This window comes from Podarcis erhardii (genome assembly GCF_964252035.2).
Source record: "Podarcis erhardii genome assembly, chromosome: 16".
Classification (NCBI taxonomy): domain Eukaryota; kingdom Metazoa; phylum Chordata; class Lepidosauria; order Squamata; family Lacertidae; genus Podarcis; species Podarcis erhardii.
Window position 1 is genome coordinate 11681283 of NC_138514.1, and position 27718 is coordinate 11709000.

At 44.3% G+C, this 27718-nt stretch overlaps 1 protein-coding gene across 1 annotated transcript; it reads left to right on the top strand.

The window, feature by feature from the left end:
- Positions 1 to 1601: 1601 nt before the first annotated feature.
- Positions 1602 to 25992, top strand: ACRV1 (acrosomal vesicle protein 1). The gene is made up of 7 exons (XM_081843373.1): positions 1602 to 1675; positions 2530 to 2587; positions 3783 to 3904; positions 18934 to 19053; positions 23751 to 23839; positions 24670 to 24804; positions 25740 to 25992. Exons 2-7 carry the CDS (start codon positions 2555 to 2557, stop codon positions 25886 to 25888), a joined length of 648 nt encoding a protein of 215 aa, XP_081699499.1. The 5' UTR covers positions 1602 to 1675; positions 2530 to 2554; the 3' UTR covers positions 25889 to 25992.
- The last annotated feature ends 1726 nt before the right edge of the window (positions 25993 to 27718 follow it).

The following is a 27718-nucleotide window of genomic DNA, read 5'->3' on the forward strand; positions in this document are numbered from 1 at the left end:
ATCTGAAGGCAGCCCTGTTTAGGGAAGCTTTTAATGTTTGCTGCATTACTGTATTTTAATATTTCGTTGGAAGCCACCCAGAGTGGCTGGGGAGGCCTGGCCAGATGGGTGGGGTATAAATAATAAATTATTATTATTATTATTATTATTATTATTATTATTATTATTATTATTACTACTACTATGCACGACCCTGAAGAAGAAGAAGAAGAAGAGTTTGGATTTGATATCCCGCCTTTCACTCCCTTTAAGGAGTCTCAAAGCGGCTAACATTCTCCTTTCCCTTCCTCCCCCACAACAAACACTCTGTGAGGTGAGTGGGGCTGAGAGACTTCAAGGAAGTGTGACTGGCCCAAGGTCACCCAGCAGCTGCATGTGGAGGAGCGGAGACGCGAACCCGGTTCCCCAGATTAGGAGACTACCGCTCTTAACCACTACACCACACTGGCTTAAGAATCTCATGCTCTTACAAACCAAACCACTCTACCCACAAGGAACCTTGTTCATTGTAACATGGACCAAATACGCCTTCCTTTCAAGAGCAGTGTCTTCTTTGCATGAGTATAGTCGTTTTCCTTTCAGATAATTTGCCCTCTGTGCTGCGCAAACACCATCCATTTGAAGCCCATTTAAGGTGTGTTTTTCCCACCTCAAGTCTTCTGAAAACTGTACCTTTGTGAGGGGTAAACTACAGTTCCCAGGATTCTTTTTTTCCCCTTTTTGAAGGGGGGGCACCCTTTGAATGTACAGTGTGTACACAGCCACAGAGTCATTTTTAACAGAACTGGGAGAAAACCTTCTGGAAAATTCCGTAACCGTAGACAAGAAAAAGACCAGATTCCAAGAGCTGTTCTGACTTGGCGTCTGTTCAGCGGGGGCCCTGGTGCTTACACTGGGATAGAGGAAATTCAGCCAGGCCAGTTTCTAGCCAGAGGGAAGGCTACCTCACTCCCCCTTCTTAAATACACGAGTCTTATGTTTTGGGTCTCTTCTCCCCCCACCCAACCACCTTTTGCCTCATTAGTCCTGGTCATGGGGTATGTTATGCACATGACATAATTGCCAGATGGAGCAGACTTTTTTTGCGAAAAGAAACATGGGACAGACTGGGCCTTTTCTCTCTGGCTAACTTAGAGGGTTGCATTTAAAAACAAAACTGTGTAGATATGTGGATTTGGGCACTCAGCTGCTGCTCAGAAGGGACAGTTCCTTGTTTCAACCTTTGGGATATATATGTGTGTGTGTGTGCGTGTCTGTGTGTGTGTGGTGTTTCCTTTCTTTTTCCTCCCTCCAGAAACCACATTTATGGGTTACAGACATTAAAAAAGCAAAATCTGTAGGCTGGGCATGAACCAAGTAACTTGTTTGGGGCTAAAGGTGTTAAACGGGTTTAACAGATCCAGAAACCACAGCGTGTTTTCCATTCCCACCCCCACATTGTGTCTGAAGGATGCACCCAAGTTAAAGATCTGCACAGGGGCACCAACTTGCCACCCACATGGAGGGGCACATCATGTAACACATCATGTGACATGTCCCGCCCCTGCCTAGCACATCAGTACTTAAGTGCCTGGCCAGGACACACATGTGTCCCGCCACTGCAATGCTGGTGTTATGCACTGGGTGGGGAATGGGGAGCACAGAGTTTGGCCTCCTTCTTCCCACAGAGCATTGGGTAAGGAGAAGGAGGCAGAGCAGGGTCACAACCCCCTCCTTGAATTTTTTTGGGGGGCTGAAGACCCCCTCAGCCCCCACTGCCTGACACGCCAGGTTCTGCACATACAGATTTGGCACTTTCTTTTTATCTGGACAGTAGAAGAAGAAAATAACAGGCAGCCATGTTAGTCCATACAGGAAATCCCTTCAAAACGTGAAGTCGGGCAATATCGTCATTAGGACAAAATGTGCACAAGCTTTAGCATCCTTCAGAACACTTCATCAGGATGCAGGTGGCAGAGGGGTAACTGGGGAAAATAGAAAAATTAGTCTGGATGTTGGCATCTTGAGGTCTGGAGTGAAGTTCTCTGCCTTTAACTGGTGCGCAGAAAGGCCAAAAGTCAGCTCATGCAATTTTCCTCATCATGAAGATGAAACTTTGGAAAAAGCTGCCCCTGTTGAATTCCTGCCTCCTGTGCAGTTGGTAAAGTGCAGAGCCCCATGATATTCAGACCCACCCACCCCTTGAGAAATGCCACTGGCCCTACTGGAAGTCTTTTTGCTTTCCTTGAGGTTTCTTCCAGAGGTTTCTCCTAAGCAGACAGTGCTGGGGCAACATTCCTGTCTTTCACTGCCTGCCCACACCGTCAGCTTTTGCAGCTTCTTCTTCAGGCTTCAAAAGTTGGGTGGGGACTTTCAGTGGTTTGGGGTGGGGTTACTGAAGTTATTTCTTCTTCCCTTGGAATTTCTTAGACGTCAGTCCAGGTTAACCCCAGATCTCCCTTTTGGAAAAATCCAATGGTAGCCCTAGGTTTCCTCTCAGGAATAAATGATGACGCAGAACCCACTCATGTTGTTTAATACCTTCACCAGGGATAGGAAATCTGCAGTCCCCCAGATGGGGCAACAGGTTTTCCACCACAGCTTTAAGGTGAGCTTTGTCTGACCTGACTAGATGGATTTGCTTCAGGTTTTCCTCCACCTGCATCCTAGCCGTTTCCCCATCTATTCCATTGCTTCCTAGAAGCTTGGTAGGACCCCCCCCCCCAAAAAAAAAGTTTGAACAAGCTTTCTCTAGAGGGAGACGGTGCTTAGGAGTGTTTGTGTCTCCAGTCTCAATCATCTCAAAAAGTGACCAGCTTGTCAGTAGGAGAGGGATTTGGTTGCATTGCATGGTAAAGGTAAAGGACCCCTGACAGTTAGGTTCAGTTGCAGACGACTCTGGGGTTGCGGCGCTCATCTCGCTTTACTGGCCGAGGGAGCTGGCGTTTGTCCACAGACAGCTATCAGGTCATGTGGCCAGCATGACTAAGCCACTTCTGGCAAGCAGCGCACGGAAAGACCATTTGCCTTCCCACCGAAGCAGTACCTATTTATCTACTTGCACTTTGATGTGCTTTCGAACTGCTAGGTTGGCAGGAGCAGGGACTGAGCAATGGGAGCTTACCCGATCACGGGGATTCGAACCGCCGACCATCTGATCGGCAAGCCCTAGGCTCTGTGGTTTAACCCACAGTGCCACCCGCGTCCCTGCACTGCATGGTAGACTAATGAAAATGTGAGCCATTTGAAGAGGATGGAATAAATGATCATGTAACTCAGAACTTGTAGGCAGAGCAGAATAAAACGGCTTCAGTCTATTTTCTTAACCGTAAAACATAGCAACACAAAGTATTTTTTATGGTTTTCACTTTTAGCATAACTTTAGGAATGTTATGAATCCAAATATTAGAATACCTGATCTGGCTTTCTTTGCCTTGCTTCCAGGAGGCAGGAACTACGAGGTCAAGGAAGGGAGCAAAAACCTAGACTTTTTCAGACCCTGGCAGGTGTGCATTCCCTCGATGCCTCGATGCTAGAGGGAGCCAAAGCTTTTAACTCATAATTAGCAGGCCAAGCATAACTTTAAACAGCCGGGGCCAGGTGTGGCTAATGGCATCAGAATGTGAAACCAGGGGGTTATCTACACTTGCACAGAACCAGTTCATGCCCCCATTGCTAATGTAATAGGTTGTTGAACTTGAGCTAATGGTGGACCCAAGAGCTTTCTGGAATGATGAGTCAGGATGCAGAACCAGTGATGACACAGAGAGGGATCTACAGTACATGTTGTTTCTTCCACCCAGCATGAACAAAATGCACAGGCAAGATGCACATGTAGATGTGAGAATCCTGACAGAAACAGAAATGAGAGCAGAAATTGCTGGTGTTCTCTTACTCATCCCATGTCTGCAATGGAATCAATCCAGTGAGTACAAATGGGGTTTGCTACAGTTGTTGTTCTCAGTCTGCAAATGATACTTACTTGATGTCTGTTCCTGCTTATGTGCTATGTTTCCTTTGTTTACCATTGAACAGCATAAAAAGGTGAAGGTAAAGGACCCCTGACAGTTAAGTCCAGTCACAAATTACTCTGGGGTTGCAGTGCTCATCTGGCTTTACAGGCCGAGGGAGCCAGCGTTTGTCCACAGTTTTTCCGGGTCATGTGGCCAGCATGACTAAGCCGCTTCCGGCTCAATGGAGCACCGAAATCAGTGCAGCGCAGGGAAACACAGTTTACCTTCCCACCGGAGCAGTACCTATTTATCTACTTGCACTTTTGGCGTGCTTTTGAACTGCTAGGTTGGCAGGAGCAGAGACCGAGCAATGGGAGCTCACCCCGTCACGGGGATTTGAACCGCCGACCTTCTGATCGGCAAGCCCAAGAGGCTCAGTGGTTTAGACCACAGCGCCACCTGCATCCCTTAAATTAACAGCATAGAATAATGCAATTAATTACATAATTTAATTATGTGAAATTCCACACACCGTGTATCCAGAAGTGCCCTATGCAGACATACTGCAAAGGGCACATAAACAGCAATTGGATGAAAAGCACTTAGATGGATGAAGATCTTTTGACTTCTATCTCTACCTCATACAAGCATGTTTGTGTGCACACCACTTCCTTTTGCCCTGCCCTCTCCGTCAGAGGAGAATCATTGCCACGCTGTCCATCTCTCCCTCGCCATTCTACTACGATGAGCCTAGGCTCAGCCTGCTAAAAGCTGGTTGGAATTGCAGCTCTGTAAAGGGAATAGAAACCTCAGCTCCCATAATACTTTGGGGGAAACAACGTGCTTTCACATTTCTCTACATCACACCTAGTTTTGCTCTCAGGTCTTTTTTAAAAAAAAACAAAACAAAACCCTCTCTGCTTTGGTTGATGGGAGTTCTTCTGGTCTGATTGCTTCTTCTCCCCTTGGGGGCTTTTGTTCCACTTTTCTATTTTTATTTTTATTTTGGCAAGGAAAATGGACACAGAAGTTGTTATGTACTGAGTTGAATAGGATCCAAATGCAGCAGTCTGATTGGTCCTAGAACAATGCAGCAGTATGTTTGGTCCGCAGGAGCCACCCAATCCAGCTCCAGGTGGAAGTGAATCCGCAACTTGATTGGCCTACAGGAGAATCCAGGAATTAGCCAATCAAGTGCGGCCCATTGTGTAAATAATGTATATAAAGCAGATATTTTGGGGGAACATTCATTCCTCGCTACTATGAGCTGAATAAAGAGCATGAAATCCACACTCGACTCCGAGTATATTTCAGAAGTTTAACCTTAATGAAATCACTTGAGCAACCCACTTTTATCCCCAAAGTGAATTTAGCCCTTTGACAACAATGTTGGTCTGAGAATGGATTATACAGCTGAGGTGTGTGGTGAGGATGCAGTTATGGAAGCCTTTGAACAAATGTGAGAAAAACTGAACCCACCTCCTCGGTCTCGCTTCGCAACTTCGTTGAAGGCCTCGTCATCCCACATCTGGGCCTTGGCAAGCAGAGAACAAATGATTTAATTTTTAAAAAGGTTGTTTTAAATGAGTGCATGAATCAATTTCCCTATTTGGGGGTCAGCTTGTATTTCCGAGAACCTGTTGTGCTTCCCTTTAGAGACACAAAATGATGTTTTCCATTTACTGCTCTCAATGGTTCCTGCTATCAGTGAAAAAAAGAGAAAGAAGAAAGGCAACAACAGCCAGGTCTCAAATGCTTTCCAAATTAAATACTTTCCAAATCAATCGGAGATGAGGAATAGCCCACAACAATGAGGTTAACAGCCTATGCTTGAAATCCACCCAAATGGATACAGGCTGTGCTGTTGTTTCTCTCCTCCTGGAAAGTCTGGAGTCTTTTCCTGGTGACATAGCATGGAATCCTCCAATTTAAGTCCTACATCCTTTGTTCGGTTGCTTTTATGAGTGTTTGCTTCTCTCAGAGACTGTGGTGTGCTGGAGAGAGTGAGAACGCAGGGCAGGGCAGCTCCAGGACCTTTCAGAGCAGAAGCAATGACTTAATCTGCTGGAACCTCAGGGCAATTGAAAGGCCTTGTTTGATCTGGTAATCGGGTGAGGTGAGAATGAGGCTTTCAAGTTTGTTTGCGGCAGATAAGCATACAGAAAGTCAGAGAAGGGGGAATGGAATCAAACAGAGACAGGATACTTGTTTTCATTTTCTTTGATGGCATTCCTACTTCATGCTCGCAGCTTAGATTTGTTTGCAAGATAGTTTGCATTTCTAATTTGAAGCTAAAGGTTGAATTTCAGCTGGCTGAAGGTCTTTTGTTAAACTTCAGTGTGTATTGAATCTATGCAGTCAGAATTGGGTATTTGATTGATTGATATTGAAATTGATATTATAATACGTTATTGATACAATGACATGTACATTGGATTATTGTTATTGAAAACATATATATATATATATATATATATATATATATATATATATATGAAGCATACACTACAAGTTCAGTCACACTTTCTCCCGAGAAACTATGCATAGGATTGTCATGATGTTGATTAATGTACGCATATGTGAGTTTTGTACAATAAACTACATTGTTTGTTTCAATTAATTTGCACAAGGGTGTATACTTTGCATGGCTATTGGGGATCCTACACTTCAAAATTTACCAATACACCACAGCTCAGTGATCCTATTAATGTCAGGTTCCACCCCTTTGGGTGAAAGGGATGAACCTTTCAGAAATATATATATATGTGTGTGTGTGTGTGTGTGTGTGTGTGTGTGTGTGTGTGTGTTGGTTTCAGCCTTTCTGAAGGGGCTTTTATGGTTTGGCTATGTGAGCATTCTTTTGTACCGGTCTGTGTCTGAACTCTGACAAAATGTGGTTTTGATTCCACCCCGTTCCAATTTGGAACGAGTTATATGCAGCAATACCCAAGTCTGTTCTCCAGGCTATGAATCATATTTTCTGGCACTGATCCCTCAAGGTTCTTTTTCAGAATTCATCACAAAGCACTGTCCTCTTGTTATAGCCCCCAATTTCCTTCCCCATGCCCCTTCTCCTATTATTCTATTAACTCCAGAAAGAATGCACGACACTCACTTTGTATAAATTTTATATGATAAAGGATCCCTTGATGCCTAAAGCCAGAGCTGATCGACAACAGAAGGGAAGCATGAGCCTGTGAGTGATCCTGGGACCCTTCACTTAGATGCATAGTGTGTTGAGATCAACAAAAGGAGTATGTCATACTGTCCAACATGCCGCAGAGGACAAGCGTATTTCATGTCCATGGACCCATGTTAGTCATTCAACTCGTGCAACAACAGGGCCCCCCAAAATGCATGTCATTAGGGGGTGCTCTCATAGGAACCAGGTGACTCACACAAGAGCATGCCCCCCCCCAAACGGGCATCTTTTGGGGCCACACTCTTGTGGGAGCAAAAATGGGGTATACCAGGATCCAATCAGAAGCCGAGATAGCTTCTGTAATTCTAGGATGTCTCGCTCAAAGCGGGATGGTTGACAGATATGGTTTGTTCTGACAAAATGAGCATAGCATTGGGGTGCTAGCCAGACATCCAAGTCCCTTTCCATGCCCCCCCAACACACACACACACACACACACACACACACACACACACACAGAGTGGTTTTCTGGATTTTGCCAGAACCATTAAGCACTTCTTGCAAAACACCACATAACAGAATACTGCTTAATATTTATAACAATAAGCTCTATAACCACCCTATATTGTAATCTCTTATTATTATCCTCGAACACAGATGGCGGTGGCTCGATGTTGAGGGTTCCTTGCTGAAGGCCATCCAATGAGCTAATGGCTTAACAGGAAATGAAGACCTCATTGCTTCCCCCCAAACTGACCTGACTCCAAGCAGTACACATTAGACAATTTTAGACTCTGGACTTGATAGACTTACCAGGGAGTTGGGCTGCTTTTTAAACGATAGTATGTATTATTGCACTTACCTCAAAATGTGGTAAGCCAGCTCTGCTGCTGCATTTGGGGGTCTTTCTGTTCATTCTGCTGAGTGGGGTCCTGGATGTCTGCCCCAAAGTTCTGTTCTGGTAGCACTATAGGTCGTATTTCACTCCTTCCCACTGTGATATCCTAGGGTGACGTGGATCAATTTCCCCTTTACCAAGGTAGAAAAGTTCATTGGTAACAGTGTTTGACTGTAAAACCACTCTGGAAATTGTGGTTCTGTGGAGGAATAGGGGCCTCCTAACCACTCCCAGAACATTTAACAACAGGATTCATTGGAGAAAACCATGAATGTTTAAAATGGTATGACACCACTTGAAATTATTAACAATTTCAACATAACAATATATCAAAATGTATTATATTCATTATTTTTCCTTCCCTCCTCCCCCTGAGACTTCCCTCAGCTCCTCTCTGATTTCTCAGCACATGTTATTCTCTGCATATTATGAAATTATATCGATCCTTATATTACCTATCTACCATGTTATCAATCAATAAATTTGTGTATGTTTATTCAAAACCTGCCAAGAAGTCCAATTCATTTTGTTGTCTTTTAAGTACTTTGTAAAAAGTTTCCATTCTTCTTTAAAGTCACAGTTGTCCTTATCTCACAGTTTGTATGTCAGTTTAGCCAATTCTGCATAGTTCATCAATTTCTTTTGCCACTGTTCCTTTATTGGGGTTTCCTCATTCTTCCATCCTTGTGCGGGATCATGGTTTTGTTTAACCCCCTTTGGCCACTGCAAAAGCTCACAGAACAGACCCTCCAAGTGCTCCTATTTTCCACGGACACTCCTGGATTTACAGAAGCTGTCCTGGTTTCTCATTTGATCCCAGAATGTCCTGCTTTTTCTTAGGATGCCCCTATTTTCAATGGTGTAATGCCGGAGGGCATGGAGTTATGCCAGCCCTGAGCCAAGGAGATAAGCAGCTATACAACCTTGAGAAGACCTCTGAAGGCAGCCCTGTATAGGGATTTTAAAAAATGTTTAATGGGTGGATGTGAGGGATTGTGCTGAGGAGGGCTGCACTGAGGAAGAATGGTGGGAGCCACCCCCTCATCTTGATTCTGAATCTTCAGGATCAAGGACAGTATAGATTTGCACAGTGGTTTACAGAGGGGCATAGAAGGCAGAAGCTGGGAAATACTGGATGGGGAACAGCTAGCAGAAGAAACACCAGAAGAGAGAGAGTTAACAGATTCACAGTCTCTGGATGGTATCCACCCCCCTTCCCCGAAGTCACGGAGAATTCAGAAAGTGTAGGAACAGAAAGCACAGAGGGTACAAGCTCAGATTACAAGACCTAGAAGTGACGTAGATTAATAGGGATGGAGGGGGGAGTGACCTTAATTAGGAGCATTCTGGTTAGATGCTTTCTTTTGTCCTTCACTGTGTTTATCAAGGAAATAAACTGGTAAGAATTCCCTTTCATTTGATCTACTCATTTACGGCCATGGGGAAGGAAACTGATTCCCCAAAGCCTGACAGTGGTGTATAAATAATAAAGTTGTTGTTGTTGTTGTTGTTGTTAAATAGGATGTCCCTATTTTCATCAGATAAATGTTGGAGGGTATGATAGAACCGAGATGAGGAACATAAGGCCCTCCTGATATAGTTGTGCCACAACTTCCATCAGCACTGACCAAGAGCTATGCTGGCTGGGGCTGATGGGAGATGGAGTCCACCAACATCTAAAGCGCCAAAGGTTCCCCCATCGCAGTCCTAGAAGAAAGGCCTGCTTTGCTTGAAACAAGAGGGGAAAGAAGAAAAGATAATTATGTCAGAGAACACACACACACACACACACACACACACACTTTGGTTTCAAAGAGACAGAACTAAGGCTGCTTGACATTCTGATTATCCTCCAGCTGCCCTCACCCTCAGTTACTCTCCTGACCTCTGTAATTTAGATCAAAGTGATTTAGATCCAAGCCATCTTTGGGACAGTCACTCAGGGCTCCCAGGGGCCTTGTTGATGGATAAATGAAGCTAAATAAAGGTAAATAGCCCCAAACTGATGAGACATGACACAGGCATTGGGTCTGGAGAAGGAATTTCCCCTGAAGTCCAGGGAGAGGCTGGGATGAAATAACAGAGGGCCTGGATTTGCTTTCTCCTTTTCCTAGATGCTCAAAAGGAAAGAGTCTCGCTGTTGACTAAGGATCGCTGCAGTTGGCGAAGCCTTTCCTCATGGGCTTGCCTGCCACAGGAGAGCCATCTCATTGCAGATGGCTCTGGGGGTGGTTGTAAACTCACTTCCAGGAACTGGCTAGGCCTCACCTTTGTCTCAGGAGAGCAATCTATGGAGACCAGAACTCACTGAGCACTCGAATCTCCACCATGCATGGAAAGATCAGTCAGAATCTAGAGGGGGAAATCTGACACCCAGGGATCTGGAGGATTCCTGTTCCCCCACTATCCCATGACAATATGTATTTATATGCATGCTGTAACCCTTGTATGTGCATTTTTCTTACACATTGTTTAACTGGAGAATTGCATTGCAAAATTCAGAGAAGTGCAGTGTGGCGTTTGCCTCCTTGGTGGGTCATAAGGAAAGGGTTAAAATGAGTGTGATGTGATTGGCCAGTGGAAACTGATAGGAGGAATTAGAGTGAGAGTGGGTGTTGTGTGGAAGTCAGTCGAGAGTTGGGAGTTGGAGAAGGAAGAGGGAAGAATAGTCTGTGGGTTGGTCGAGTTGTGTTGTGAGAGAGTGAGAGGAATTGTTAGGTGGTGTCAGATAGTTAGTTGGGATAATCAGTTTGAAGTTGTTAGGAACAAATAGTTCAGTAAAGTAACTAAGATTAAGAAACTGCCAAAAATAATTAACTGAAACCATAAGCTTGTTCATGCCTATAAAATAAACTTGATTATTTGTTAATGTTAACAACTGACTGGACTCCGTGTGTACCCGTGAGAAACAGGTTGGTGGCAGCGAAGAAAGCAATTACAGTGGTGGCACGGGGTCAATAGATCATCAAACGTCTGGGGACCCTGTGTGATCGCCACATTGAAGGATTATAGAATTGTAGAGTTGAAATGCAGGAATCTTTTGCTCAATGTCGGGCTCAAACTCATGACCCTGAGGTTAAGAGTCTCGTGCTCTGCCGCCTGAGCATACCTAAGGTGGGATGGCTGTATTTTGGTCTGCACATTGTTCCAGAAACTGCTATTAGATAAGTTTGCCTTTAAATGATCTGCTCCAGAATCTTCCCTGGTATTGATGTCAGACTGACTGGGTGGTAATTATTTGGGTCCTCTCTTTTCCCCTTTTTGAAAATAGGGACAACATTTGCCCTCCTCCAGTCTGCCGGGACTTTGCCTGTTCTCCAGGAATTCTCAAAGATGACTGCCAGTGGTTCTGAGATCACATCTGCCAGTTCTTTTAATACTCTTGGATGCAGTTCATCTGGCCCTGGAGACTTGAATACATCTAAACTAGCCAAGTATTCTTGTACTATCTCCTTAGTTATTCTGGGCTGTGTTTCCTCTGCTGAATCATTTGCTCCAAATTCTTCAGGTCGGGCATTGTTTTCTTTATCGGAGAAGACTGAGGGAAAGAAGGCATTGAGGAGTTCAGCCTTTACTGTGTCCCCTGTTTGCATTTCACCATCTTCTCCTCTGAATGACCCCACTGTTTCTTTGTTCTTCCTTTTGCTACGAACATACCCATAAAAGCCATTTTTGTTGCTTTTAACCTCTCTAGCAAGCCTGAGTTCATTCTGTGCTTTAGCTTTTCTGACTTTGTGTCTACACGTGCTGGCTATTTGTTTGAATTCCTCTTTGGTGGTTTCCCCCCTTTTCCATTTTTTGTACACATCCTTTTTTAATGTTAACTCAGTTAAAAGTTCTTTAGATAGCCACCCTGGCTTCTTTAGGCACCTTCCATGTTTCTGTCTCATTGGTATTGCCTGAAGTTGTGCTTTTACTATCTCCCTCTTAACAAACTCCCAGCCATCATGAACTCCCTTTCCTTTTAGTATTACTGTCCATGGGATCTCACCCAGCACTTCCCTAAGTTTTATGAAGTCGGCTTTCTGAAAGTCAAGAAATTGAGTCCTAGTATGCTTGGCTGCTCTTTTCCGCTGTATAGTAAACTTCAGAAGAGCATGATCACGCGCGCCTAATGATCCTTCCACTTCTACCCCACTAACCAGGTCATCAACATTGGTTAGGACCAGATATAAAATGGCTATTCCTCTTGTTGCTTCTCCCACTTTCTGGACAATGAAGTTGTCTGCAAGGCCAGTGAGGAATCTGTTTGACCTTATTCTCTTGGCTGAGTTTGACATCCAACAAATATCCGGGTAATTGAAGTCCCCATTACTACTATCTCCCTTCCTTTTGCATGCTTGGCCATCTGTTCCAGGAAGGCATCATCTATGTCCTCCGTTTGGCTTGGGGATCTATAGTAAACTCCCACAATGAGGTCCCTGTTATTCTTCTCTCCCTTAATTTTGACCCAAATGCTCTCACTTTGGCTTTGAGGTTCTAAATCTTGGATCTCTTCACAGGTATACACATCCCTGACATATAACGCCACTCCTCCTCCTTTCTTGTCTGGTCTGTTTCTCTGAAATAGATTGTATCCCTCCATTATTACATTCCAATCGTGGGACTTATCCCACCAGGTTTCAGTGATGCCTATTATGTCATATTTAGTTTGCTGTACCAAGAGCTCAAGCTCATCTTGTTTATTTCCCATGCTTTGCGCATTAGTGTACAGACATTGAAGTCCATTAATCATTCCCCCTTGTCTCTTATTTAAGGATTTTTTCCTCCCACCACTAGGTCTGCGTGCTGTTTGCTCCATTTGGTCTATGACATTTGGATGATCATCTTCATCAATTGATAGACTCCTACCTTCAGGAGCACTGTCTCCCTCCCCCACATTAGTCAGTTTAAAGCCCTCCTGATGAGGTTTCTGAGATTTTTGGCAAAAACATTCCTCCCAACCGTTGTGAGGTGCAGCCCATCGCTTGCCAGAAGTCCATCTTCAAGAAACTGCAGTCCGTGATCTAAGAATCCAAACCGTTCCTGTTTACACCATTTGCGAAGCCAGCTGTTCACTTCCACTATTTTCCCCTCTCTCCCTCTCTTTTGCCAAATGTAACTTCATCCATTGCAAAAGAAACATCTCAAGTCCTGTTTGGGAGTTGCTGCAGACTGGAAGTTCTGAGTGTGAGGAGCGGCATGGTATGAGGGTTGTGGGGTTGTTGTTTTTTTAAAGCTATGCCTCCATTGCTAGTGCAATCCATGAATTCAGTAGTGACTGTTTGCAGCATAGAACCCTCATGTAGCTGTGGACGCTTCAGCTTGATGTAGAACCCTGGAAAAATCAGGGTTCTCCATCCTGCCAAGGAGCCTACAGAGAAAGAAGCAGGCTCCCCACTGGAGACACTCACCCTTGAACTTGCAGAGGGTGGAAGGAATGTTCCTGCCCTCTCCTTGACACACACATGTGAATTTTTCCAGTTTGCAGTAATGGCTGAATAAGACTTCATTTGAAGACAAAAAGCAGATTATAAATGAGCCAACCAAGATAAGAAGGAGCAAGGAGCACACACCTGCATACCATTTATCACAATAAATGCCACAAAGCAAGCTTTGAGTTACCTACTTGCTAGCTTGCCCCCTCCTTCATTAAGGGATCTCCTCTTCCCGCTACATTTCTCTGGTATTGAAATAGAGATACCTTCATGCAGAAAGGGATATTGCTGGCCAGTGGAGAAACACAGAGTTGTATCCAACTAACTTGTACACAAATGAGACCCATTGGAATTAGTGGATCTAAGTTGGCCATGCTTATTAATTTCTGTTTCTGTTTGCTAAACTATTTTGAGGATGGGAATCTAAGATTTTGAGATTGCTTGTAAGTATCTCAAAAATCCAGCTGTCTTCTCCTCTGAATATTTTAATTTTGCACTGCTAATCTGTGAGGCAGCTTTCCCCTGAGAAGAGACACAAAACTGTTATGGTTTTGCTTTCCTTCAGTTTATAAATGGGTGTGTGTGAAGGGGAGTATGATCTAAGCACATAAAATCGTGACTGATTTCAGAAAGAGGATGTGGAAATTATTGATGCGCATAGTAAAATAATACGAAGACAACTCCTGATGATATTGACACAAGGGTAGACAAAGGTGTTGCCTCCAGATTTTGCAGAACAACAACTCCCATCTTTCTTCGCTGTTGCCTATATTGACGTGGGGCCAATGAGCATTGTAACCCACAACATCTGGAGGGTACCACAACGGCTCACCCTGCCTTAAGATAGGCCAATTAAAAAATGACCGAAAGGATATTTTCCCCAGGTTAAACTCTCATTCAAGTTCTTAATGTTGGAGAGGATGTCGACAGCTAAGTTCATATTTCCATATGTGGCGGGCATGCAAATCAGTACTATCCTTTTGGAAAATGGTAGTCAGAAAAGGTTTTTCAATGATGGGACAGGTGATACAACCTGATCCAATGGCTACATGAATTTACTGTTTAAGGACCTGCTAATCTTTTTCATGTTTTCAGCTAGAAATATTGGAATATTGGAACACAGCTACAAACTTAACTCTAGGCGTATGGTGGGAGGGGCTATGGAACACAGCATCTTAGAGTACTAAGGAACACAAAGATCAAAGATAATTTTGAAACTGTTCGGTACATGTTTATCCTTGGCAGATGTTGATAAGTGCATCAGCTATAGGGTGGCACTATTTGCACTATTGGCAATAAAGATAAGGGCAACATTTCTGAATAGTGCAAGTGCCAAACTGTAGGGATGCTGACTAGAAGGAACGTTCCTAAATTTTGGACATTGTAGATTAGTCTTGGTCCGGTGCAAGCAATGTCTTTGGTTTTGTAGCTGTGTGATTTGTGCTCATACTGTATTGTGATGGCCACTGGCGATAAACAATAAAAATTATTGATGATACATGTTTATTCAGTACACTGGAAAGGACGCTGTTGTCTCCTCAGCACCCAGCTACCCACGGCTCACACTGGGTTATCATCAAAAGTATTTTCAGAAACTTCCAAAGGTGCCCAGGGAGCCACCATAATCCCCAGCAACCCTTAACAAGCTACAGTGCCAAGAATTCTTTGAGGGAGAGAGCATGCCTTGAATGTGCTTTAAAGGGATAGCGATTATGCAGCCTAAGTTTCTGAATTCTGTCTTTCAGGATTATGCAAGTTGCAGTAAGAAATCTAAAAAAGCAGAGGCTCTAACTAATGATCTTTTCTCCCCCCCCCAAAAAAAAATCAACTTCAATGTCGCAATTACATGAGATGAGAAAGCAATAATAAAGCATCAATTCGAAACTCCCTAACAGTTTAGATATGGGAACATGCTACGGCCTTTCCATGGGTAGGGAGGGCAGATAGCCTTTTTGGTATCAGAGTTGGCTCACCAGCAATCACATTCTTTTAAAAAAAGAACTCCCATCTATCCTGGGTGGGCCACAGAAACCCAAGGCATTTGTCTTTGTAGTTTCACAACATCCTGAGCTGCCAAAAAGCTGTCCTTGAATTCAACTGCTCAGAGGTCAGAATGCCCCATTCCACCTGTAGATAATGGCATGCTCTGTTTGAAGAACTTGGCGATCTTTTAAGCAAAATGTTTTGGTTTAGGCAGCGTTAGAATCTCACCAATTTTTCATGGCCGCACCTATAGTTTTATGAGCTGGCAATTCAAAGTGACCAAAAGACCTGCTTTTCAGGCTCTTATTACATACAATTCCTTTGCATATGCAACTGTACACATAATGAGGTATAACACTCATCTTGAAAATGCATGGGCTCTTGTGAGTTTATTATAGTGGGAGTGAATCCACAAGAACGCTGCTTGTAGGTTTTATTTATTTTTTGAACCAGAGTTACATATGCCAAAGCCAAAGTCTGCCACCTGCTGACCAGCAAGCCGCAGTGTCAAACTGTTTTAATACCCTATACAGTATGCAGACTCCTGCATCTTTCCTCTAGTCAAGCCTGAAGTTGGATAATGACTAGAAAACTGTACAAAAGCAATACAAATAATATTTAATGTTGTGGTCTGATGCCATAAATGTTGAGTTTTTACAAGCTTCTCCTTTTGCACAGGAGGTAATAAAAATCTCATGGGTTTTAAGTCAGAAAATCACGTGATAGGAATTTTGAGCACTATATAATGTTCATGTTCAAAGCTGCAGAGAGCAGATACTCAGTTTATTGCAAACAATAAAGGGGTGGTAAGATTCTGGGCAGGGTAAAGATGCTGCTCTCCATCACTGTTTTGCCCCTAGAAGTTAGTAATCACACCCTAGAAGTTAGTTGGGCGCCATTGCCACCCCATTGATCAAAAACATGCATGCAGGTTTTCAAAACGTTACTGTGGTTTGTTAAATTGTTATGTGTTAGTTGTGTGCAGCATGAGTCTGGTTCATCCACAAGATTACACTCAAGAGGCTTCTCAGATCCAGATGGCATTGGAAAATACTGAGCATATGGAACAAGCTTCAGGCGAAGGTTTGAGGTAGAAATATCCTTGGTCACCTGAGTGGATGATTTGTGAAAGCATAACTCCATTAGTTCCCCCTGGACCTGGTGGCTTTCTGTACCATTGACCACAGTATCCTTCTGGGGCATCTGTCTGGGTCAGGTTTAAGGGGTAGGATAGTGTGATGTGCCCCCTTATTCCTGGAGGAATGATCCCAGAAAGTGTTGCAATTATTCATTTATTTGTGTTATTCAAAAGATATTAGCCAGCTAGAAAGCTAGCTAGGTTATCACATTGAGGTGATTTTCATTAGCATTGTTTCATTGGTTATAGGAATTATGAGGTCTCAAACATAGAATTGATGTTGATAATTGCACAGGGTAAACACGCATACTTAAGTACATAAACAAGATGTCTAAAATAGTAGATAGGAGAGCAATCCAAAAGTCATATTGGCTGTCCTAAAGACTCTAAATATTTTCTCTGCCTCCTGAATCCCCCTTTGCCTGAGAACATGTAGGCAGATAGCAATCAGGGGGAGTTCCTGAAGGGATTCCTCCCCTATATCTATGAACCTCCTTTGTATTAATTGTCATTGTTTGCCCAGATGCTCTGCATTGAGGGATGTCTGACAAGCATCCTGATTGTCTTATCAAATGCTAATGTTGTGTGTAAACTGTGTCTGGAACGATGTAAGGTAAAGGTTAAAGGGACCCCTGACCATTAGGTCCAGTCATGGCCGACTCTGGGGTTGCGACGCTCATCTCGCTTTATTGGCCAAGGGAGCCGGCGTACAGCTTCCAGGTCATGTGGCCAGCATGACTAAGCTGCTTCTGGCGAACCAGAGCAGTGCATGGAAATGCCGTTTACCTTCCCGCTGGAGTGGTACCTATTTATCTACTTGTACTTTGATGTGCTTTCGACCTCCTAGGTTGGCAGGAGCAGGGACGGAGCAACGGGAGCTCGCCCCATCGCGGGGATTCGAACCGCCGACCTTCTGATCGGCAAGTCCTAGGCTCTGTAGTTTAACCCACAGCGCCACCTGCATCCCTTCAGCAGGGCTTACCGCAAGGTAACTGCGTGTACAGAACTGCAGCCTTCAATGCTTAAGTCATACCCTCCAATGTTTCTCTGATGAAAATAAGGATGTCAATACTAATACTTTATTTATACTCCACCCATCTGACTGGGTTTCCCCAGCCACTCTGGGTGGCTTCCAACATATATTAAAACATAATAAAGCATTTAACATTTTAAAAAAACTTCCTTATACAGGGGCTGCCTTCAGATGTATTCTAAAAGTTAAATGGTTGTTTATCTGTTTGACATCTGATAGAAATGCGTTTCACAGGGAGGGCACCACTATATTTAAAAAAAGCCCTCTGCCTGGTGATGTAAGGCACAGAGAATTTGGTTCAGGGCCCCAAAAGGCTCCTCTACGGTCAGAGAAGATGGGTGAGAGAAATAAGCAAATGGCTTTTTAAAAGCAAAGATCCTTTATGTGGTTGCAACCAAGTTCCCTTCACAAAGGTGACAAAAGGTATGAGGAACCCTGCCTAAAGGTCAGCCCAGAAATTTATACAGTCACAACTGTGGGTGGTCTTATTCATCACAGGTTTGGCAGTTTACAAGGTAAGGGGGAGGTACATGGGTGCAGGGTGCAAAAGGGAGGTTTGGGTGCAAGATACAAGGTGGAGGAGCGAATTCCTATCTAAGGTAATACAGTGGTACCTTGGTTTACGAACTCAATCCATTCCGGAAATCCATTCTTAAACCAAGGCGTGCTTTCCAGTAGCAGTGGGGGACTCAATTTACAAATGGAACGCACTCAACAGGAAGCAAAAGATGAATGCCGTTTACCTTCCCGCCGGAGCGGTACCTATTTATCTACTTGCACTTTGATGTACGGTACTTTTGAACTGCTAGATTGGCAGGAGCTGGGACAGAGCAACGGGAGCTCACCCTGTCGTGGGGATTCGAACCGCCGACCTTCTGATCAGCAAGTTCTAGGCTCTGTGGTTTAACCCACAGCGCCACCTGCGTCCCTCTGGAACAATGTAAAACTTACTAAATCTTGAGGAATATCACACCTTGGGCTGCCTGAGCCACAGTAACCCCACCTTATGTGTGATATAATTTCTGACTGTTTGTAGAGGGGGTGTCCTCCTTCCCCACGCCGAAATGCAAACCCTTAAAAGAGATGTTTCTTCTTGGTTCTAGGTCTCTCTTGCTTCATTGCTAGGAGGGAGGGAACTCTGTTGCTTTCATGGCATCCTGCCTCCATCCAATCATCTTTGACTGATCATGGACTTAGGGGACTCAGTCCCTTGGGCAGTTGGGCAGCAAAAGCCAACCACCCCTGTTTTTCTATATCACATTGAAGTTGTAATGATTTTTAGAACCATTGATAGCTTCCTTGAGAGGACTTTAAAAAAAAAAAATCTCTCTCCCTCCACTTCCCCATCTTCACATCTCATCCCTTTTTGCTCCTCTCACTGACTCTCCAGCTGGGTACCCAAAGCTTCAAGTTCCATCCTCCCCAACATTCCAGTCTCCTTAGTAACGCTTTGCTCTACACACTGTCTTGACCTCTCCCTTCCTTCACTCCATCTGGATGCATCTCCCAGGTAGGCACAGTTTTATTTTGTTTGGTTGTTAAAGCACTGAAAACATTGAAATGCTATTGCGTGGACAGGCGGAGTCCCCAGATCCCGCACGGTCCCCCCCCCCCCGTCATGTGGAATAACGACTCAAGACAACATGCTATGGGATTAAATTGGCCACAACTTTATTAAATTTCAAATGTGGGTAGACCTTGGCTCAGGCATTGGGCATTCTCCCTCCCTAGTCCCCAGCCGGGGACCTAGGGAGCATCAGGGTTATCCAGTGTGTGGGGGGGGATGGGCCAGCTCTGGAGAACATATGTTCAAGCAGAGATAGCCGCCCCCGTTACGCCGCCGCCGCAGGGGAGAGCAATGACGACCTTTCGGCGTACGGTCAAAGCCTCCCTTCAGAAACCCCTTTAACGGGGAACCCTAGTATCGCCGCCGCAAAGAGGAAGATGGACTAAAGGATTCCGCCCAAGGCCTGATACCGCCAAAGTTGTGACGTTTTGCTACGGGAAAGGCGAAACCTGCCAATGGAGGGAAATTCCTTTCCGGCCCTTTAACAGCGACCTTAACGTAGCAGCGCCCGCATACCTGTGAAGAAAAGTTAACCTGCAAAACCTGTGAAGAAAAGTTAACCTGCAAAATAAGACATTAACTGAGGGTGGGTAGGGTGGGAGAAGCTCTGGAGCCAAGTGAGGATTCCAAGGTAAGATCCTCCCTCTATTGTGTGGGCAGGTAATCCCTCCCCTACCTGGCCTGGTCTCCTTGGCAACGCTTCCCCCAGGTGGGATTGGACAACTGACTGAGGTAGGCGGAGACCTCCAGGTATCCCACCTGAGGGAAGGCAAAGCCAAGCCTATGCTGTTGGAGCCGCTCCAGATCTTGGGGCTGCGTGCATCCATGCAAAGGGCGCCCCCCGTTTTAGGCGGGGAGCGGTCATTAATGGATTTTAACTTCCAGCTAGCGAAGCTATCACTTGGTTTTAACAGGTTAAAAGGGAATTCTGGTGAATATCCTACACTGGGGGATAAGTGGTATCAAAATTTTGATTGATGAAATAACTAAGAAGCTTGCATTGGCTGCCCATATGTCACCAGGTCAGGTTCAAAGTTCTTATATTAATCTACAAGGCCTTTTTCTCCTCTATAGCTTCATAGCTCATTTCTTCTTCTTCAGCCACCAACACATCAACAAACTCTCCCGAATCTTCTCATCTCCATTGTGACAATTGTCTCAAACTATGCACACTCACTCCCTCGAACCCCTTCCTAAAACATGGAGAGGCATGTTTTAAAGCATTGAGCAGAAAGCATCACAATACCTTGCATGGATTTTAGCTTCCAGCTGGTGGAGCTATTGCTTTACTTAACTCTGCCATAAGGAATGTTAAGGAGCAAAACTTCTGGTGCAAGTATCCGGCAACAATACAGTGGTACCTCCGGTTGTGGATGGGATCCATTCTGGAGGACTGGTCGGATCCTGAGGTTTCTGCAACCTGAGGACAGCTTCTACACATGCAAGCATGGCAAAACCCGGTCAAATACCTCTGGGTTTGCTTTCGTAATGTGAAGTTTACGTAATCAGAGGCCAGAGTGATGTAGTGGTTAAGAGCGGTAGTCTTGTAATCTGGTGAACCGGGTTCGCGTCTCCGCTCCTCCACATCATGCAGCTGCTGGGTGACCTTGGGCTAGTCACACTTCTCTGAAGTCTCTCAGCCTCACTCACCTCACAGAGTGTTTGTTGTGGGGGAGGAAGGGAAAGGAGAATGTTAGCCGCTTTGAGACTCCTTAAGGTAGTGATAAAGTGGGATATTAAATTCAAACTCTTCTTCTACTACTACTACTGTGGTTGAGAAACAGCAGGGGGAATATCCATGTACGTAGCCTCAAGCTCCTTAGAGGAAGCGGGGAATGCAAATGGGGAGGTTATTGGAGCCCTGTGAGGGCAGTCATATCAGACATTTTGGCACCTGAGGCAGATCAGAAATTAGGGCTGGATCTAGACACGTCAAAGAAGTGTTTCAGTTAAATGCACTGTAAACTTTGTATAAGAAACCGAGGTTGGCAAAAACGGGACGTCACAGTGCCATCTGGTGTCACATTGGTAGAATGCATATAAAGCACTTTTTCTTAGCTAGTGTAGCTGAGTCCTAGGACTTCTCTGGGGATTATAGTTTGTTAAGGGGGCCTTAAGAGAACAATCAGTCACCCCGCTACCCCATTTCATTTAGTGAACCTCAAAAAAAGTGCTATTGGGATAAAAGAGTTAGAGATAACATCCCCCTCTACAACCAATTTTCAGCCACCTAATTCAGCATACTTTTCTTCTGCACTATACTGTTATAGGAATTCTAAGGTCATATATATATTATGAATATGTGTGTGTGTGTGTGTGTGTGTGTGTGTATTCATAAATGTACAAGGCAAACGCATACATAAGTATATAAACCTGTGTCTGAAATAGTACGGGAGAACAATTCTGAAGCCATTTTGACTCTGCCAAATTGACCTCAAATATTTCTCTGCAAGGAGGAAGGCAATGGGAAAAGCTTTCCAATCGTCTTCCGGACTGTAGGGGCTTACACCTCCCTGTAAATACAGTCTGGCAAGTATCTGTTAAGCTGAGCACACTGTCAATATGCGTAAGAGATTCAGGAACTAAGTATTTACCATCTCAAAGGAATGGCCAGGCCACCCAGAAAAGGCAATCAGATAAGGCATTATCAGGTATCCTGGCAGACAGGAGAGAAGCAACAAACTCAAATTTCTGCTGGGGACCACCTCTTTCTGTGATGTATGTATGGTGTTTTTTTGGGAGTGGTCTTGAGCTACAGGGTAGGCAATTCCAAAAGTCTATATAAGTGCTTGCACACCAAAGTTCTGGGTTTCTCTCCTCCCTCCCTGCCTGCCTGGGGCGAGTGGGGGACCCTGTTGCAACAGTTGAATAAAGATCAGGCTTGCTAGCTGCTTTGCTTCTCAATATTCTCTGGTTGGCCTCTGTTATTTTCTCCTACCGATAGAGAACCTACATAAGGACTCTAAACGGGCTCTTGGATACCCCATAAGGGGAAAAGGAGCAGGTTTTTCTTGTAACAAATCATATATGCATATATACACATACGTTCCCCCCTTTGTCTTTCCTTTGCATATTCCCCCCTCTGCATTCTCCCCTGCCCCCCTTTTTTCTTTCTGTGGGGTCCTCTATCTTGGCTATTTTATTATTATCAGTTTTGTTTCATTGCACCTTTTTCTATTGGTTTCCTCTCTCTCTCTCTCTCTCTCTCTCTCTCTCTGTGTGTGTGTGTGTGTGTGTGTGTTGGATTGAATTATGCTAGTGTAGTTTCTAATGGAGGGGACGCGGGTGGCGCTGTGGGTTAAACCACAGAGCCTAGGACTTGCCGATCAGAAGGTCGGCGGTTTGAATCCCCATGACAGGGTGAGCTCCCGTTGCTCTGTCCCAGTTGCTGCCAACCTAGCTGTTCGAAAGCACATCAAAGTGCAAGTAGATAAATAGGTACCGCTCCAGCGGGAAGGTAAACGGCGTTTCCGTGCGCTGCTCTGGTTCACCAGAAGCGGCTTAGTCATGCTGGCCACATGACCCGGAAGCTGTATGCCGGCTCCCTCGGCCAAGAAAGCGAGATGAGCGCCGCAACCTCAGAGTCGGTCACAACTGGAGCTAATGGTCAGGGGTCAGTTTCTAATGGATGGGGTAGGGTGGTTGAGTGTGTGGTGACAGCTGAGGAAATGTGTCGTTCTTTTTCTCGTTTGCTTTCAGCCTTCCATTGTTTGGGCAATGCTCTCGAAAAAGAGCAATAATGAGACAGCCCTAAGATGTCTGAAATAGATGACAATACAAAGGGTTTATTTTATGCTTTAAAATAAATTTGGGGCAGTAGAAGAGCAAGAAACAAACAAATGTCCCACTGCATAAAAAGACCCAACTCCACTCCAGGAGGAGAAAAGGACGGGGGGTTGAAAGGAGAGAGGAAGGGTTGCAACATTTAGGTCTTTTTAGTTTGGGGGGGGTGTGAGCAAAGGGGCACATGATAGTGATGTATACAAGTGAGGAAAGTGAGGAAGTTTGCATCCCTCTCTCGTAATACAGTGGTACCTCGGATTACATACGCTTCAGGTTACAGACTCCGCTAACCCAGAAATAGTACCTCGGGTTAAGAACTTTGCTTCAGGATGAGAACAGAAATCGTGCACCAGCGGCGCAGCAGCAGCAGGAGGCCCCATTAGCTAAAGTGGTGCTTCAGGTTAAGAACAGTTTCAGGTTAAGAACGGACCTCCAAAACAAATTAAGTTCTTAACCCGAGGTACCACTGTACTCAAACTTGGGGCCATCCAATGAAGTCAAATATTGGAAGTTCCAAGAGAGAACCCCAAAATAAAATAAAAATCACCTTCACACAACGCTTATGGAATCCACTCCCAAAAGTTGTGTTGATGGGCGCCAACCTGAATGACTTTCAGCTTAGGGTTTTACACATTTATAGAGGGTGGCAACAAGCTATGATGGCTGTGTTCCATTTCTACCACCAGAGGCAGCAGGAGAGAGCTTTTATGTTCAGCTCCTCCTTTTAGGCTTCCCATAGGCATCTGGTCAGTCACTGTGAAAACAGGATGCTGGACTATGGGCTCTTCTAGTTCACATCCCCCCCCCCCTCCGGCTGGCTTTGGGATTCTCTGTTCCTCTGATATTTGTCTCTGCAGCTTCCTCGTGTGCCCTGAAGAAAAGGCAAAGAAGATGTACAAAACTCTGGCACTGAGCTACATAGTCGCAGTCTACCTAGCAAGCAGTCGTAAGCTATTATTATTACCATACTTTTCCATGTATAACACGCCCCTGTGTATAAGGTGCCCCCTATTTGGGGGGACTCCAATTTAAGAAAATGACCCAGAGTTGTGGAGCTTTTGGGGGGACTGGCAGCAAACCACTAACCCGACGGTTGAAATTGCTGACAAATGCTCATGTCTGCAACAAGCACAAATAGCAGCAGGAAATAGCAAGCACAATTGCCACAGCGGCAGCCAATCCACAGCAGCCCTTGAAGAAGCAAGCAATCACACACCCACTTAATGCACCATCAGCCAATGCAAAGCAACTCTTGCCGCTGCCACCAATCACACACAAAATCGCCAATGACAACCTGCAGCTTGCAGCAGCAATCAATCACCCGTCACCCCTACCCACTACCAGTGTATAAGGCACCCCCGGGTTTTAAACCTTATTTTATAGTACAAAACCCTTGTCTGATACACTGAAAAATACGGTAGTCCTGATGAGGCATAGTTGTGACTAGGGCTGCAATCCTATGTGGACTTATTTCAGAGTGAATCCCAAAGAGTTCAGGGAGACACCCAGGCGACAGAGCTGGGATTGTTTCTTGAATATCATTACGTTAGGGTTACCTCCTTTCCCAGACACATCCTCTTTTTCAGGATTAACATTTCCATCTGGGTGGATTTTTTAAATTTGGCAAACTGTCCCAGGGTTTTTGGCTGGGTTTTTTTTTTTTTGTTTGTTTGTTTGTTTATGGTAACCCAAGAAATTTTTTCTAGTGCATTAGACCCAGTTTATCCAACTCAATACATTGCAGCCATTCAGCAAATGATTTTTCCCCCTCCACAGAAGTACCTCGTGGTTATAGGCCTCTCATATGTCTTACCTGTGCCGACGTACAGCCAGATGGTAAATGTGCAAATAAATCAGGCAGTTGTATCACCAAAAAGAACGAGCTCTGCTACAACCGGATGGTCAGCTGGAGTGAGTATTAAAGGGAAGGGAAAGTGGGAAACTCTGTATTTTCTTGGGAGAAAAGGGGTAACCAAAGGGGCAGTGTTTGGGGTTGCTCTGAGGTTTTTGTGGGCACCAGAGGGCAAGCTCAAGGGTGCCCTTGAGCCTACAGGCACTACACTGGTGACCTCTGATCTAAATCCAGCATCATTCATACTCGGGATACTTAGGGCTATATCCAACTAACTTCTACTCCAGAGTAAACTCGCTGAAATTTAAAAGCTTCTTCCTTTCAATAGATTTACTCTCAGTATGGCTAGCATTGGATGCAATCCTATGGCTGCAATCCTAAGACTGGAAGGTGGACAGATGGACTGGAGGTGGTTGAACTTCCAGTCCAATGTCCTGGAGGGCTTACTCCTTGGAATGGTTTGTTTGTTTGTTTAAAAAAAGGTCACAAGCAAATGTAGATTTCTTTTTAGAAAAAAAATAAAAATAACATTGTGTTTGTTATTTCCTTTGATGTTCACAGACCCTCCAAGTGTCCCTATTTTCCAGGGACAGTCCCGGATTTACAAAAGCCATCCCTGTTTCTGATTTGACCCCGGAATGTCCCACTTTTCCTTAGGACATCCCTATTTTCATTGACGAAATCTTGGAGGGTGTAGAGTTATGCAATCCCTGAATCAAGGAGATAAGTAACTAACCCTTTAGAAGACATCTGAAGGCAGCCCTGAATAGTTTTATTATGCTATTGGAAGCCACCCAGAATGGCTGGGGCAACCTAGTCAGATGCACAGGGTATAAATTTTCAAAAAATGATCTTGTTGTTGTTGAACAGGACATCCCTATTTTCATTAGAGAAATGTTGGAGGCTATGTGCTCAGGTCAGGGAGTGTTTGAGATATTTCCCTCAGAACTTTATTGGCCCTTGAAGCTCATTCTTTCTCAACTCATCATCACAGATTATGAAGTTCTGTTCGTGGACAGGGGCTGCACTTCCAAATGTAGACGACTACAAGAAAGCTCAAACTATAGGAATTTTACCTTCTGCTGCGGCAGCACCCCTAAGTGCAACAATGTCAACATCTGGTATGATCCCAAGTACAGCTAATAGAAGCTGGAGGGGTAACCTGCCCATCCCTAATTCAGCACTTCTGTATATATGGAGAACGTGAACTCTTTGTCCAATAAACTTATCTTTGAGCAGACTCAAAAGTGTTTGATCTTCCTAACCATGTTTTTTTTAATGTTTGATGTATTACAGTATTTTAATATTTTTTTGGAAGCTGCCCAGAGTGGCTGGGGAAGCCCAGCCAGATGGGTGTGGTATAAATAATAAATTAATATTATTATGTTTATGTTTATTTGCAAATAGTGCTGTGAGAGTCTGGCAATTTTGGTCCCTCCTCATTTCCCAGCCATGACTGTATTTCCAAATCTTGACCATATTTCAGTACAACTTTATAGTTTTCTTTAAAAGTCCTCGCAAAAAGAAGTTACAGCATTTCTCCTAATATTTGCCACTTTTAAATATAATTTTGCCTTAAAAAACTCATCAAGGACTTTCCCCTTATACAGTGTATTTTCACTTGTGTGTGTCCTTTTGTGCACATTTTCTTTTAATATACAAATTTTTATATGCATTTTTAATTGGGTAACTATATTACAAAATCCTGAGAAGCATGGATTCTGAACGATAGTTTCCTTTCAATTAATGCATTTTTTTCAGGACATGTGAATTAGATGAGTTCCTATGAAAGGGCAGACTTAACCACATTTCTCACCCATCTTCATGCAAGTTTCACTGGGTTCATTCTGCATTAATAAGAAGGAATCATAGAAGCCAACACATGGGGCTGAGGTCCCTTCACACACACCCTATAAAATATTTGAGGGGGTCCACCCCCCCAAGTTGATGGGCATTGTCATTCAGGTAGTGTGCATGTGATTATGTAGTTTGGGGCTTACCTGCCCCTTGCCCCATATTTTATTCAAGTTAACACTGCTGGAAGGAATAGTTTCTTTAGTGTGGCCTGGAATTTTATGCCTGTTGACATTAGGGAGGAATCTTCAGTAGATATCTGTTGAAAATACCGTATTTTTCGCCCTATAGGACGCACCGGCCCATAAGGCGCACCTAGTTTTTTGGGGGGGAAATAAAGGGGAAAAAATTATTTTTCCCCCAGGTGCGGGGCTGGGGCGGGGGAAGCCCGAGCTTCCCCCGACCCCAGCCCCCAGAACAGGCAGCTCTCCGCAAGCCGTGGGAGCCCAGCGCCGGGCTCCCACGGCTTGAGGAGAGCTGTGGGAAGCCTGGAGAGCAAGAGGGGTCGGTGCGCACCGACCCCTCTCGCTCTCCAGGCTTCAGCGAAAGCCTGCATTCGCCCCATAGGATGCACACACATTTCCCCTTCATTTTTGGAGGGGGAAAAAGTGCGTCCTATAGGGCGAAAAATACAGTATGTTCCATCAAAGGAGGAGAGGCAAGTTAAACTGCTTGAATATATGGAACTAGCGAATGTGATGGAAAAGATCAGGGATCAACCGACCCAAAAGTTTAAAAAGGAATGGGAGATTTATAGGCAATATTTAAAAGAGCATTGTCCCCATATTAAAACTTTAGAATGCTTTGAATAACTCTCGGAATTGCATAAGGTATAAAGAACACAAATAAGATATAATACAGGCTAAGTTTATTGAAAAATAGAGGCAAGTAACAAGGAAACCAAGAACCCACACCAAGGAGATCGGAAGTCAATGGCTGAAGTATTTTTGTGTTTTCTCATTGTACTGTTTACTTTTCTTTTCTTCTTTTGTGAGTTATGTGCTGTTTTTTTCTTCTTTGTGTGTCTGTGTTGTTTATAAACCAAGAAAGATTGAATTAAAAAAGAAAAGAAAACTGATCTGTTGCAGCAGTCATATCCAAATACATGATTTAGTTACT

Excerpts from the sequence above, each read along its gene's own strand:
- ACRV1 (XM_081843373.1), top strand. The coding sequence starts at position 2,555 with ATGGGGCAACAGGTTTTCCACCACAGCTTTAAG. Across the intron at positions 19,054-23,750 it reads CATCTGGATGCATCTCCCAG|CTTCCTCGTGTGCCCTGAAG; the intron begins GTAGGCACAGTT and ends TTGTCTCTGCAG. Across the intron at positions 24,805-25,739 it reads CAACCGGATGGTCAGCTGGA|ATTATGAAGTTCTGTTCGTG; the intron begins GTGAGTATTAAA and ends TCATCATCACAG.